Below are 15,000 nucleotides of genomic sequence, written 5' to 3' on the forward strand. Positions count from 1 at the left end.
CTCTCCCTCCCTCCCTCTCCCATCCCCCCTTCTTATCATCCTCCCTCCTTTTCTTCGAAACGCGTGGGGAATTGTTTGCACTTACCTTTCTTCCATCACCTTCCTCAGTCCTTCGGTTTCCGTTTACGCCCCGCGGGATCCCACCACCCCCCGTCGTCCGAAGCTCAGATTGCTTTTATACCATGGATTGATTGACAATATACTTACGTTAGCCGAGTGGACCGTACAGTTATGGAGACGGCTACACCCTCTCCGTTTTCCTGTTTCCATCCTGTACCACCGCCGTTAAAGCGCAACCCTCTTCTGTTCGCTTGAACATCACTACGGGATTCTTCTACTCTTTTTCTTTTTTCTTTCGTTTCTTTCATTTTTCTTCGTTTATTCGCTTGTGTGAAACTAAGCGATTTTCGAAAGATACTGTTCATCGGAATAAAAAGCGAGCAAATTTTTTTGGATAAGCGACAGTTTTATTTTTGTTTTTATTTTTGTTGCGCCATTAATCGGGTATAATGATTACTTTAAAAATATACTCCCGGGAAAAAAGTTTATATCTAATTATATATAATTATATCATATTAGAGATCTATTAATATTACAAATTATATTAAAATTTTTTTCGGGTAAAAAATTTATATCTAATTATATGCAATTATATCAAAATATTTATAATTTCATATAAAATTATATTGAAATTCTTTTTGGATAAAATATTTAGATCTAATTATATGTAATTATATCAAAATATTTATAACTCCATGTCAAATTATATGAAATTATATTGAAATTTTTTTCAGGTAAAAACTTTATATCTGATTATATGTAAGTATATCAAAATATTAATAATTCTATGTACAATTGTGTAAAATTATATTGAAATTTTTTTCGAAGAAAAAGTTTATATCTAATTAGAAATGATCATATCAAAATGCTTACAACTTCAAGTTGAATTATATAAAACTATATTTCTTTTTCAAATAAAAAGATATAAATTATATTATATTACATTAAATTATATAAAAATTTATACATATATTATGATGCATCAAATTAGATATAAATAATAACATTTAAACGAGAGACATTTTCGAGATATTACGAGTTTAATTATTGTACGATTTATACGTATACATATACGTATACATATATACGAATACACACAATTTACGAACACATAATTTCAATCAAATATAAAGGATAAAGGATCCTTAAAGAAAATTTTAAGTTTAATATAATTACAATTTATTTTGTTTCTTTTACGAAAAACTTAATATTTTATATATGAGATTGTTCATATAAATATTTATAAATATAAATATTAATATAAATAAATATACTTATAAAAATATATATTAGTTTTTAATATTTACTACAAAAATGGATTAAAAACTTGATCTAATTGTACTTAAAAATGTGTAATTATATCTAATTATATATATATAATTAGATATAATTATACATTTTTAAATAATAATAATATAAATAATTTTAAACTATATATATATATATATATATATATATATATATCTTATATATACCCAAATAGCAAGATGACATCATTATGATGATGATTTAAGATCATTTCTCGTCATTCGTCAGTGTACTAAATAATGACGTAATAAATGTATAATAAATAAATGTAATATTTGTTACGAAATATTATCGTTATAAATATATCGTCATTTTTAAGTCATTTTTAATGAATAAATATTGAAATAACATTATTAATCATTTTTCTTAATTAACTATAATATAACTAAATAAGAAAAATATTTCCCATACACTTAATAAAGTTATTAACAAATTCATTAATAAGTAAATAAAATATATACAACAAATATATACAACAATTTATAAACATTTTCGTAACAATAATGATTCATATTAAACATAATATAGGTTCAGGGCTCTATACATGTAATTAAATTATCTACAAGAATTACATATGCAATCGAGATTTTAAAATTGCGACTATATTTATACAATATAGTAACATTCATTAACCAGATCTATCATATTTTAAGCAGACATCCCGTAATCACTTATTTAATTATTTCAGTAGCAGCTTTCATCCCAATAGGTTAAGCAGCATCGAGCAGGATCTCCAAATGGATGGATGATCGGTTTTAGAAACATGCGACAATACGAGATAAAAAATGTTTCATCACTTTCTCTCATATTTTTTCATTTTTTCATTTTTTTTTTCACTTATTTTCTGTAAGGGTATTTTATGTCACATATATTATAGATTTTCAGTACTAACAGTCAATATCGAAACGCAACCGTAATTTTGTCGTTATAAGTATGCATAATTTGATCTGTTCCTATATAATCATAAACAATTTTATCTATTTATATATAATTAGATTAGGTCAAAATCCATACATAATTAGATCTACAAAATTATATATAATTAGATATAAACTTTTTTTCCCGGGCGGTGTGTTAAACACAACAGTATTGATCTAAAATTTTTATATAAAAATAGCTTACCTTACTTACATCAAATTATTTTGTTTTGTTACAAGCTTAATTTACTAGAACTTGTGATGATAAAAACAATTTAATTGTATTATTTATAATATTTGTCAGTATCACTGTAACTATAATTACAAGATAATTACAAGATGTGTATAAATTAATAACGGTTAGGATTAATACATATTAATCTGATTATTTATTAATCTTTTTCTTAATTAGAATGCGATTTTTGAAATGTAATATTTATTGGATTTTTTCCATATCCTCTTTTTGGATACTATCTTCGGTATTTCTCACATTGTAAATCTGTGTATGCCAAAGCTGATTGTTACGAACTGCATTTGGCTAAAAGTAAGGATAAGATGGAGTATGCCCTAGAGAATATTCTTTAGTACGATTTGCGATGTAAAGAAGCTATAATAAGCATAAATTTATGACCATTCCGAACTATGACGTGAATTTTCGAAGGTAACAGTTCTTTTTTTGTGTACGTCACATTTACAGCAAAGACATAAACGTAAACCATTTTTTCTGTATGTATTAAATATTTAAAGAAATTTATTAAAATATTCATCTTCTTTAAATACACATATATTTTTATGTAATAGATTTTCTATAAATATCCAGTAGTAAAAGATTTTATTTTTAGCAATGTATAATGCAAATGCTAATACATCATTACAGTGAATACGATAATCGATAAAGCGATTTCGTGCTATCAATTCGTGCTATTAATCGAATTGCAATCGAATGATAATTATTATCACGATTTCCGCCATTAATTGGAATTATGATTACGTATGTAGTACAAAAAGATCGTCGATTGCACTGGACGATTTGCTTAGAACTTGTTGGAGTCCAAAGTTTGCTTGAAGTCCAAAAATAACCTCTGCAATTCTTCGGTGGGGTAGCACTATTCAATGAATTCAGAATGCGTTTGGAGAGTCTCCAGCTCCTTCTTTGCCCACCCCTTTTTCGAATAGAAAAGACGTATGAATCGTCCTTGGATGGTTGCGGTTCCCGAATGAATGTGTGGGACACTTTAGAGCTTATGTCCCCGGAATACGTAACATAGGATTTCGGTGGCGCATTCTTTCTCATCCCTCTGCCAATCCTCCTTCATTCCATCTTTTATTTTGTCGCGATTCTTTCAACTATTCTAGGCATAAAATCATCTTTCTTTTTTATATAAACGCAATCTTTTAGACAATTTATCACTATATTTCGGATAATTTTTGTGTCATGAAAATTATAGATTTTTAATTAATTAAGCCGTTTATTATTGTGTGTGAGTTAGATGAATTGCCTGATGATTAATATTCTATCATATAAATGTAATAATATATTTTTTATTAATATTACATTGAAAAATAACGAATGTTTAACTTAAACATTTTCAACGATAAATAATGATTCTAATTTATATTAATAAAAGAAAGCAAGGCTTTAATGATATTTCGTTGATCTTTTCTGATTTCAACAAAACCCCGTGGTCGGGTTTTATTGGATGTTTGTCTGGATTGTGTCGTCGCAAACGAAAATGGGATGCATCGACCGCCTAAACTGTGCTTTACGACTGGCAGTGTCGTAAAACGTAATGCAAAACGTTTACGAACCAATGCCCGCCGTATATAAATTTATACATCGTAAGATTTCGGATGCACAAATGCATTCTATGTATGTACTGTTTAAACATAAGTGATTTTATCGCGATTTAGAAACAGAGATTCTCAATTTTTAACTGTATTATATATTTTTTGTTGAAATATATGCGAATCTTGACGCTTTTTATTAAATTTCGTGGATGCATGGACGCGTGCGTATGTATCTAACTACCTTCTTAATTATTGCTGAACATCTTATTACGATTGCTAATTATTTTTTATCTTTTCTTATCTTCCTGTTACATTACACTGGGGAATTTTGTACATTATTATAAATCTAATTTAACTTGATTATGTACTATTAATTCTTTCTATGATAATAATCTGTTTGTAATCTTTCTGATAGCGTTAAGCGATACATATTCTTATCGCAAGAATGTTTTCATGTTTACAAATGTAAAGTACATATTATTTAATAGATATATCGTAATAATTTATGATACACGAATCCAATATACGAGTTGATTCAGACGCTAAAAGTTCGTCATATACTCTAGAAAATTAGTCGTCGTATTTATTGAAGGGATATACCTAAAAATCCGAACTTCTTCTTCTTCTATCATTCTTCACCACACCTCTGCTGGTCACTTTTCTTTCTTCGTTAAGGAAGATGGCATTGCCTCAACTCCGCCTTGATCCGTAAATATTGGCGACCCCGTAACAGCTCCTCATAAAAATCACTTGATTACAATCCCTTCCTTCATCATCCAAACGGCGTTCATCAGCGGAGATTTGCAATGAAAAATAGATATGCTTGCGCTTCTTTTTATTTAGAATATGAAAATAGCGAAGTAGCGAATAAAATTTATTTTATTCTTGCGTAATTGTAATCCTAACAAATGATGAATTTTTCAATTTAACTTCTGTATTTTTTAACTTCCGAAATAATTGCTTATAGTTGAATTTAATAATTGGGCGAATCTGGCAAATAGTCTGGTTGACAAGTATGTAAAAAAATGATCACGAAAAAGGAATCTGCTTTGCTTTGTGACTGAAAAGCGGCTTAGGAAATAGCGTAACAAATAATTTAATTAAGAGAAGATTAAGAGATGGAAAGTAAATACTAGACGTTTTATCTATCGTAAAAGATGGATTTAGCTTCAATGTTGCGATGAAAGAGTAATTTTATAATTTTTAGGACTACAAAAGATTGAAAAGTTAATAAGTTTAAATACCTTTTAATTGCATCATACGATTAGTTAGAAATCTTATAAAGAAATTTGAATGTTACCTTCGTTTTATCTATCTGATGAATCTGATGAATCTTGGTAAACAATATGAAACTGATTAATTCGCAAGAAGAACTAATCACTCACAATCGATTACTTAAAAAGTACCGATACTGTATTCATGCTTGCATACTGGTCGAAAAATTGTTTGCAACATTCGACAGTTTTTATTTTACTTTTTATGAGAATTGCGCGTGTCACTATATCTCGATAACGCTCGATATATTGCGTTACCTACGATATTTTTTTCGGATGTAATAACGGCGCGCATAGCCGCTAGCCGCGCAACGCGTCACCCTCGATATTTCAATAGGCTGAAACTCGATATGATCTGATCGATAGTTCGTCCATATTGTTGCCACGGGGTGGGAACGTGCCACGTATATCGTTACGTTATGTAACCTGTTAAGTGGCTTGATGTTGTTACGGATTTTAGAGATTATCGGCGTACATCGGCGGATAAATCCCACTGCATTTCGTAATTTTACATTTTTATTGCGGCGCTTTAATTCGCTATTTATTCATGTCATTGTGATGTGTATTCGTGATAACGATTATCACTCTGAGTCTGAGCGATACCAAAGTTCGTGTTTCATTATTAATTTTAAAATTACTACATTGCTACTTTTCATTTCAGATGATATGTCTTTCTACATGTAACGAATCGTACATGCTGTTTGTTTCAGATTCTTCTACTTATATCACTTCTCTTTCTATGCGTACCACTATCGATTTAATGGACAGTACAGCAGTTTAGCGCTAGTCACCTCGTGGCTCTTTATACAGGTGAATGCATTGTGTATCTTATTATCTTTTCATTTTAAGCGTAAACGAGAAATGACACGAAATCTATTGATTCGTTACTCTATGTCTCTATTTGATTCGCTTATCGCGATATAAACTCGCGAGGTATGATCAATTAAGAATACAGTCGGGAATAAATTGGTAAAACTGTGCGAATGTGAATACTTCGTAAGACAACAAATATTTATGCAGTATTTTTTGGGATTAAAGTAAAGTGGCACACTGTCGGATCGTGAAATAATCGTCTCCGCGAGCGAAAAAAGCTCCCACGGGAATAGAAAAGTTTTCCCAAGAAAAATTGCTCTTCTTCATTGAAACGGACATTGATCACGAATATTCCGTGACCTACTTGCGAATACTTTAGATATAGTCGATCTAAGTTTAGCAAAAAAAAAATTATCCAACAATTGAGCTACTTTTAAAAATTGTGTCATAGATATCTTTTCTCTTTCCTTTCTGTTTAAGTATTTTGCATGAATGCAGTTGATTAAACGATATTTGACTTTTAGATCTATGAGAGATTATTGTACAATTATGTTCATCTTTGAATAATCGTTCTTAAAAACTTATTAATCAAACTTTGTATGCATTGGGAAGTAAGAGTAAATCAAAATTTAATAATGTTACACTTTTCATATAACTCACATTTGAATTGAAGCATTAAAGAGAGAATTTCGGAGATACAAATTTATCGTTCAATGTAGCTTTGATAAATGAAACGCACATCTGCAATATTAATCTTTTTCATTGTTTCTACATTACATTAATTAATGTTAAAAATATAAAACTTTGCTGAATTACAAAATTTACTGAAAGTGTATAAAAAAGTCGAAATAATTGAAAAATACGCTAGTTATTTAAAAATGTTACATTTAATTATTCAAAAGTAAGAAAATATTTGCGCGCGCTGTGTGTGTGTGTGTGTGTGTGTGTGTGTGTGTGTGTGTGTGTGTGTGTGTGTGTGCGTGTGTGTGTGTGTGGCGCGCGCGCGTGTGTGTGCGTGCGGTGCGTGTTACAGGATGTAAGATATGATCAAACTTTGGGAAATATATTTCTTATATACTTACAAGATTTTATATAAAACATTTTATATAAACATAGATTCAAAATAGGTTATAGATTTGTTATTGTTATTTATAAAGTCATTCATTGTCAATAACTTTTATTGATGTTTATTATTGTTGATAATTTTGATTATTAAAAGCAAAAATACATTAAGAAATATAGAACAGCATATGTTAGAAAATTAGAAAGTCTGTGGTTTCATAAGATATTTATAGCTAGGATTTTATAAAAACTATTCAAACTGTTTACTATCGATACGGATACAAGCTTTAACTTATCGTTGTTTTAACTTTCGAATATGCTAATTTATCTCTGAAGTATTTTGAATTGTGTTGCAGTTTTTCACAGTACGGTCTTATGAATTATTTGTGATTTTTGATTATTCTGACAATTTTCAAAATATCTTTACAAGAAACCATTTCCGAATTTATGTCTATGTCTATAAAATGTCTATATTTTCATACTTTAGATGGGAGAAATGTGCCTCCAAGGTTTGATTATATCTTTTAGTTACACCTATATGTACACATACATATAAGGTGGATATTTTAAATGACTCAAACAAATATCTTAAAAATATCGAAAATATGGAAAAAGATTTCAAAAGTTATAAGATTTCGACGAAGCCGCGTTATTTTAATATTAATTCATTCGCAGATAGAACTCCTGTCGATATTTTTTTATAGTCATCATTTTTTTTAATTACATATGGACTGTACATGACTTTCGTTACATAATATAATTCCTCTAGTTGTTATGAATATAAAAGTACATTATAAAGTACAGTTATCAATAAGTCAGTAGTTTACGAGATATGTTATACTTTTCTCTATCATATTCTGATGTAAAAAAAATACAAAATATATTTCGTAAATTATTCATTTTTGATAACCATATCTTAATATTTTTTTACACAGAATAATGAAAAAACACAAATAGGATCTAATTAGTGACGCACCTTTTGTGAACAAGTAAAACAAGTTATATCGAAATAGAAAAGTCCTCTAGCTTTTGTGATTTTTGTTAATAATTAATCAGAGATATTAATTCATTCATCAAGATTCACGAATAAACTTGAATGGGACTTCATCCGCATGAAGAGATATCCTAGCATTATGCGTGTTTACAGTTGCTATGAGAGAGAAATATTTCTTTAGACTTAATAAATTTTCTTAAATCCAATGAAATTTATTCTTTGAAATAGTCCAACCAATTCATTGCTTAAATTAACAAATATAATTGTTTGACTATTCAAATAATAAAATTTTTACATGAAAGAGAATATTTTTTTTATTTAAAATGTTATTACTTATTTAAATAGTATTTAAATAGTATTTAAATAGTTTCAGTAGAAATATTGTATCATTTCATTTAACACACACACACACACACACACACACACACACACACACACACACACACACACACACACACACACACACACACACGACGTATTATAATTTCAATAATATATGTAATGATAATAAAAATTCTAGATGACACTAAGTTGTGTAAAAAATGACTAAAAAATCTTAATCTCTATCTTAATCTATAATTTTTTGATCATCTTAATTAATAATTATATTATGAAAATTGACATTTATTTAGCTTCATCTTAGAATTTTCCATCTGGAGATATTGCATTTCGGTGCAATATTCATTTTTACTCGTCTTGAAAAAAAAAATCTGCTTCACTAAAAATGATTGAAATGAGCTGCGTTCAGCGGAACAAGCAATCGACGAGCGCTCATGTGTTATTGGTTTTTCTGGTTAGATCCCTAAATTTAGACCAATTATGTTAACGAATTACTCAACTTGTTGTACAACTGTCGTATTTCTTAAATGCAGCCGTGGTCTCATAATATCGCATCTTTTACTCTATCCTCTATACTCTATACTCTACCTTTTATTTATGAGAAATAAAATTCCGCCGCGTCCATTTGGTGGCGATGCCGCATATTGCTTGCAGGTTAATGTTTTATTTCATTGAACAATATTTAATATAATCAAAGAAAATATTATTTCATCGAAACGAATTTAAACAATTATGTTTTTTCAATCAAAAAATATATGATTTAATGCAACGAAGCAACAATATTTTTATTCAAATAAAACAAATGTTTCATATAAACTTGTATTTGAGTTAAATACATAGAAATACCAAATGTAAAGAAGTCTTTCTTTCTGTGTAGGAGTGTAGCAAGGTATTTGGAGATGTGCTCTATCATTTCTAGATATATATTATGTGTATACAAGCGTGTGTATCCATATGAAACATATGGTATTTCTTGTTATTGATTATAACTATATCTCAGTTCCATATACAGAGTAAAAGATATAAGTTAGATCTGTGATGCGAGTTTGCACTTCCGCCTTTAGGAATCAGGGTCGAGATAGATGAGGGAAAATGGGAGCGTAATATTTTGTATGCGATCCCGTTGGCTACCGTTGAGAATCCTGCGATTGACAGCAACGATAGCAGAACGAAGAACGAGCCATGCCACGACCGTGGTCGCTTGGCTGGATAGCCTAAAGCCGCCATCGCTCAAACTTAAGTTACGTAAACGCAACCAGGACACAATGCTCCTGACAGTTCGATCGATAGAAATAATTTAATGCGGCTTCTTGGTTCCCATATACAAACGCGTGTAAGAATATTTTAATGCGGGAATCTCGTTCTCGTGTCGAGAAGGGCGTGTCTCATTTCTTCCATTAAGAAGGCAACCATGGAATATTATCATTTCCCTTTGGTTTTATTCTATTAGAAAATATGTTGCTTTCGATCAAACTTTGCTCATTTTTAACTTTCGTATTATTTTTATTTATCATTGTATGCGCTACTATTGTTTTTATGTGCGAAATGGATTTTTATTGTTCTCGCTGGTAATTAGCACATTTTTTCACATTTGCGACAAAATTGATATACTAGAGATCTTTTTATTATTTTTTTTGCGTATAATTATGTTCGACAACAATCATTTTTTTATAGCTATACGTTATAGCTATACGTTTCCCTCCACATTTAAGTGAAGTATCTATCGGGTTACGACGAATCGATTGTAGTAGAACGATCGATTGTAGTAGAACATTTGCTATAAGCCGCCGGAATTTTAGAAACAAATTTGCCTGCTATGCCAATAATACGGTGGGTAATCTGATTGGAGAGCGTACTTTGATAACGCAATAACTTATAATTAGATGATCGCGATGGCCGTATTAACAGGTATTATTATAATGGCGTTACGATAGATAGCCACTACGTTAATAACTACATTCGATATGTACTGTGTACATTTCACGCGTAAAAACTGAATACCATTAAAGTTTAATGGAGTGGTTAATTCACTCGATAAAAGGTGTAAATGCATCACGATGCTGCATCATTACACGCTGGGGAAAAAGATTATATTATTACGTCGCATTTGCCATTCGATTGTGTTGAACATTTATTATTGTCGATCATTTTCAGAATTCTAATCTAATTTAAGAAAGATTTATGTAGTTCGATTTCGATAAAATTATAAATATAGATATATTATAAATATAGATAAAAGTAAAAATATATAGATAAAAATACATAGATGAAAATATATAGATAAAATATAGATATATAAAGATAAAAGTTGCATGTCCTTCCTTGATGAGTAATTTGCCATAAAATGAATTAATGATTTTAGAATGTGACATATTCATGACTTTAGACTGTAGCGACTTTTTGAAAGCACGGGCAAAATGATTGGCATATTTGAGAACGTTATTGAATATATGCTTCGTAAATAGACCGTGGCTTAAGCTGTTACGTCGATGAACTGATGACAGTCTTTGCCCGACAAGCGGGTTACAGGTTCGTTAACATGATCGATCGTTTAACGAGCGACAATTATTTCCTGGCAACGAGTTTCACAAATACCGCGCAACAGCAAAATTCGAAAAGCCCCGGGGGCACGTCGGCCCGAGAATCGTTTTGATTCCCGGATGGCAAAGCTCTCGCCGGCTGTTGCTGTAGGTCAGAGTTCAGCCGATTAGCCCCGCGGCATGATTATATCGCCGATTCGATATCGGTGTCATTGGCGTTGATTATCCGCCAAATGAAAACTCGATATACCGAGATTTCGTCCCCGCTCCTACTCCCGCAATCATTTCTTCGCTCCATTCTTCTATCGTTCTTTCCTATCCATCTTGGGATCCATTTCTGTTTTTCGCCAATCTTTCCGTCAGTTTTCTTTTTCTTAAACGACGCGGAATTGTTCCGCTCTTACCGACGAATCATCGGGAATACCATTTCCTTCGCGTCGTCGACAGGTGCCCGGACTCGAGATATCTATTTTCCATATCCAAGATTTTTCTTTCCTTTCATCCGCTCGCCACTCTTACCCTTACCTTTACTCTTACTTCCATATTATTTTTTCGCGTTAGATTCTTTAATTTTGAAAAGTATCTAGATAAAAACGATTGGTTCTTATTGTTGCAATTTGTTATTCAATTCTATAAATAATTTCAACTACATGCGTTGGTTTAATCGAGAGACATTTCTAAATTATCTAATAGACAATTTTTTGATATAGAAAATTTGATTTCGCAGTACGCGTAAAGAGAAATTTCGCGTTGCTATGATCGTTACGACAGTATTATGATCGATACTGATCTGCGTATAGAGACAGAGCTTGAGCCATTGCGGAGAAAGAGAGCGCTGATATAGAACGAATTCGGTAAATTTCCATATAAATTTGCTAGGCGCGGACGGCACACAGAGTCACATACGCGAGGACAAACGAGTACATAGAGCCGTTTTGCGTGATATATCTCGCTAGGTGAATTCTTGTTTCCGATTTCTTCAATGGTAAACCTGCGAAAGAGACACGTGAGAAACGACTATCTTCAACTTTTGCAACACACACACACACACACACACACACACACACACACACACACACACACACACACACATTATAGACATATATATTATATGTATTATAGATACATTTTACGGTTTTTTTTTTTATTTCAGCACTCGATGCTGTACTTCTTCCATCACTACGAACTACCAGTGATTCTGCAGCAGGCACAGCTTCAGCAGCTTCTGTTTCGTAATCACGCTCAGCCTCAGGCGCAACCAGCGACGCCCAGCACGAATCCAACCACTCCGGGTCCGGAGTCGTCGGCGACACCCTCAGCCTCACCCTCGCCTTCGTCTTCGTTTTCGCCGAGTCCGAACCCATCGACGCCTACAACTGAGCAGACACAGCAAAACTATATCACTGAGCTTTCTCAGCTTGATTCAGAATCTAACGATCTGGAGATGCAGCATGCAAATGCCGATACTGAGCAAGCATCTATGACAACGACGACTGTTCGTCAAGACGATTCTGTTCCGGGTATATCATAGATTTTAATATTTTTTTGTTTGTATTACATTGTTACGGAATTACTGGTTGAGAAATCACTAAACGAATCATTGAATATTTGAGTAAATTTTTCACAACATTCAGAAAAGCTTTATCATTTGTACTATACCACTGGGCATAAAACAATTATTAGCGATCTTTCTCAACTATTAACATAATTAATTCACTGATCATGACGTCTTTTTCTTATTTACAAATGAGATAAAATAACTTTTTTTGATTTTAATTAGTAATATGCCAGCTATATTTTTAAATACAATTTTATAATTTAATTTTTTAATTAAATTTAAATTAATTATAGATTGAATCAACTTCTATCTAGGAATTTGTGCGTATATGTATGTGTGCGTGCGCGCATGCGCCCGTGCGTGTGTGTGTGTGTGTGTGTATTTTACGTAGAAATTGTGAAAATAGATCACAAGTAAAATTTTATTTTCTATCGTAAAAGAGTTAAACGTGCCATTGGATATTGTATATTTGATCGAATTTCGATACCCAACGTACTTTTTCTATAAATCTGTAGAAGAACAAATTAAAACAATGCATTTAATCGTACCTGTATATACTTATTCCAATTGTGATAGAGGGATAGGGAAGAAAAACTCTTTTCTGTATGACGCTTGTGCTTCAGCGAGCGAGTTTCATTTCATGAAGTATATTAAAACTTACATATTATTGGGAACGATGAAAAAAAGGTTTACTCATATGCCAGAAAGGCTGATAGAAAAATGATCCTTGGGCGGGGAAATATCAAAGAAATATGCTCGAGTAATTTTTGAGATATCGTATAACGTATCGTAATCGTCAATAATTCTATGATTACGCGTGCCAGCTCGCAAAACGCGCGCGTTTCACCGGTTTAAAGTTTTGAATGAGCACTTTGTAGATCCTATGTCACTGACACTCATCGCTTTGGAGCGCCTACATAGTTTGGCATGCGATACCTCGCGATCGTATTTCAATTCGAACAATCCAACTAGCACTGATTATTTTTCTGGGCTTTTAATTTCACCTCTCGTTTCGCGTTCGTGGCTCGGATAATCGATAATCGTTTTAACACGCGTGCGAGCGCTACATTGGAAATCAGTTTGTTTACAGCTGCGGTTTGACTTACAGTTGTGCGCGCTGCACCATGTTTATACCATACTGATCGTTTGACTTTTATTACGGATATTTAGTTATCTACTAAATTGCACGAAATGTTAAAATATAATATTTCTTTGTGGAGCCGGATATGTAATAAAAGGAACAATTTTATGTTGAATCGCAGTATCGGAAGACAGGACAGTGCCTGTCGCATCAACTTCCATTGCGAAAGCGGAAGTGAAATCGTCAGCATCTGGAGCTGCGAGTCCGATCACCGATACTTCATCCTCTGAAGGTTTTGAAGTCATAGAGTCTGCCGAGATGGTGCGTAAGGAAGCATCTACCGAAGACAAAAAAGAACATTAGACTTTGATCATGCCAGGTGCGTGGCAGTCAGAGCAAAGAGTGTATTATTTCCATACGACTGCTTCCGTCGATTTCCCTTCATAAAAAATCGGCGCGGTTATCTGTCATTTAACTGTAAAGTAAATACTGTCTCTCTCTCTCTCTCTCTCTCTCTCTATATATATATATATATATATATAAGAGAATGAACAAAATATATGTCGAGGTTCGATTTCAATAGGATGAAATTATTTCTTTGAAAATGTCATAGGTATCACGCTTCAAGATCAGAATCAACGGACGAAGAGACAAAGATTTATATAACGACATGTAGTCATAGAAAGTTTTTAACGGGATTATTATAAACGGATGATTAAAGATCAGATTTAAATAGGTTGTTACATGTTTCAGTGTTAGATTTGTTAGAAATATAATAGCAAGATTAATCGTTATAAACGTGACTATTTCAAAAATTATTAAATGCAATGTATTTTAATTTATTACGTTCGTACCAGGTGGATTGTTTAATAATTGTTCTTTGTAATATAATACAAAATTTTTTAATGTAACATTCTGTAAAATTGTTTTATATTTGACATATCAAACAATGTTATGATATAAAAGATTTCGTATTTATTGAAAGATATGTTAGTAACAGCATATGTCACAATAAATACTGTCTTTCGAATAAAGCGCATATTTACGAATTATCTAAAAATTTTTACATGTGTAATTTGTTTACAAATATAATATTAATTTAATATTAATTTAAGAAATATAATATTTCTTAGTGGATGAAGCGAATTATTTCAGACAAATTTTTTTTTACATATACTTTTATTTAATTATTATTTTATATATTTAACTATCTTATTCTCAATGATTTTTGAAATGATTTCAAACAATTTTTTGCGTTTGTTATCA

The 15,000-nt window shown here is 31.4% G+C and overlaps 1 protein-coding gene across 2 annotated transcripts in view; it reads left to right on the forward strand.

Moving 5' to 3' along the window:
• Positions 1–15,000, forward strand: part of LOC105424975 (membralin) — a 112,650-nt gene that overhangs the window by 95,397 nt on the left and 2,253 nt on the right. Inside the window, exons 11-14 of one of the 2 annotated variants that reach the window (XM_089076608.1) lie at positions 6,058–6,157; positions 12,249–12,615; positions 13,916–14,113; positions 14,348–15,000. The exon at positions 14,348–15,000 is cut by the window's right edge and continues 2,253 nt beyond it. In XM_089076608.1, coding sequence (XP_088932734.1) covers positions 6,058–6,157; positions 12,249–12,615; positions 13,916–14,097 — 649 coding nt within the window. In that variant the 3' untranslated portion in view covers positions 14,098–14,113; positions 14,348–15,000. Of the gene's footprint in view, positions 1–6,057; positions 6,158–12,248; positions 12,616–13,915 lie in introns of both variants that reach the window. The other variant, XM_089076607.1, reaches the window with a different exon arrangement.

Source organism: Pogonomyrmex barbatus, unplaced genomic scaffold (genome assembly GCF_055798465.1).
Source record: "Pogonomyrmex barbatus isolate J1 unplaced genomic scaffold, ASM5579846v1 scaffold2, whole genome shotgun sequence".
NCBI lineage: Eukaryota > Metazoa > Arthropoda > Insecta > Hymenoptera > Formicidae > Pogonomyrmex > Pogonomyrmex barbatus.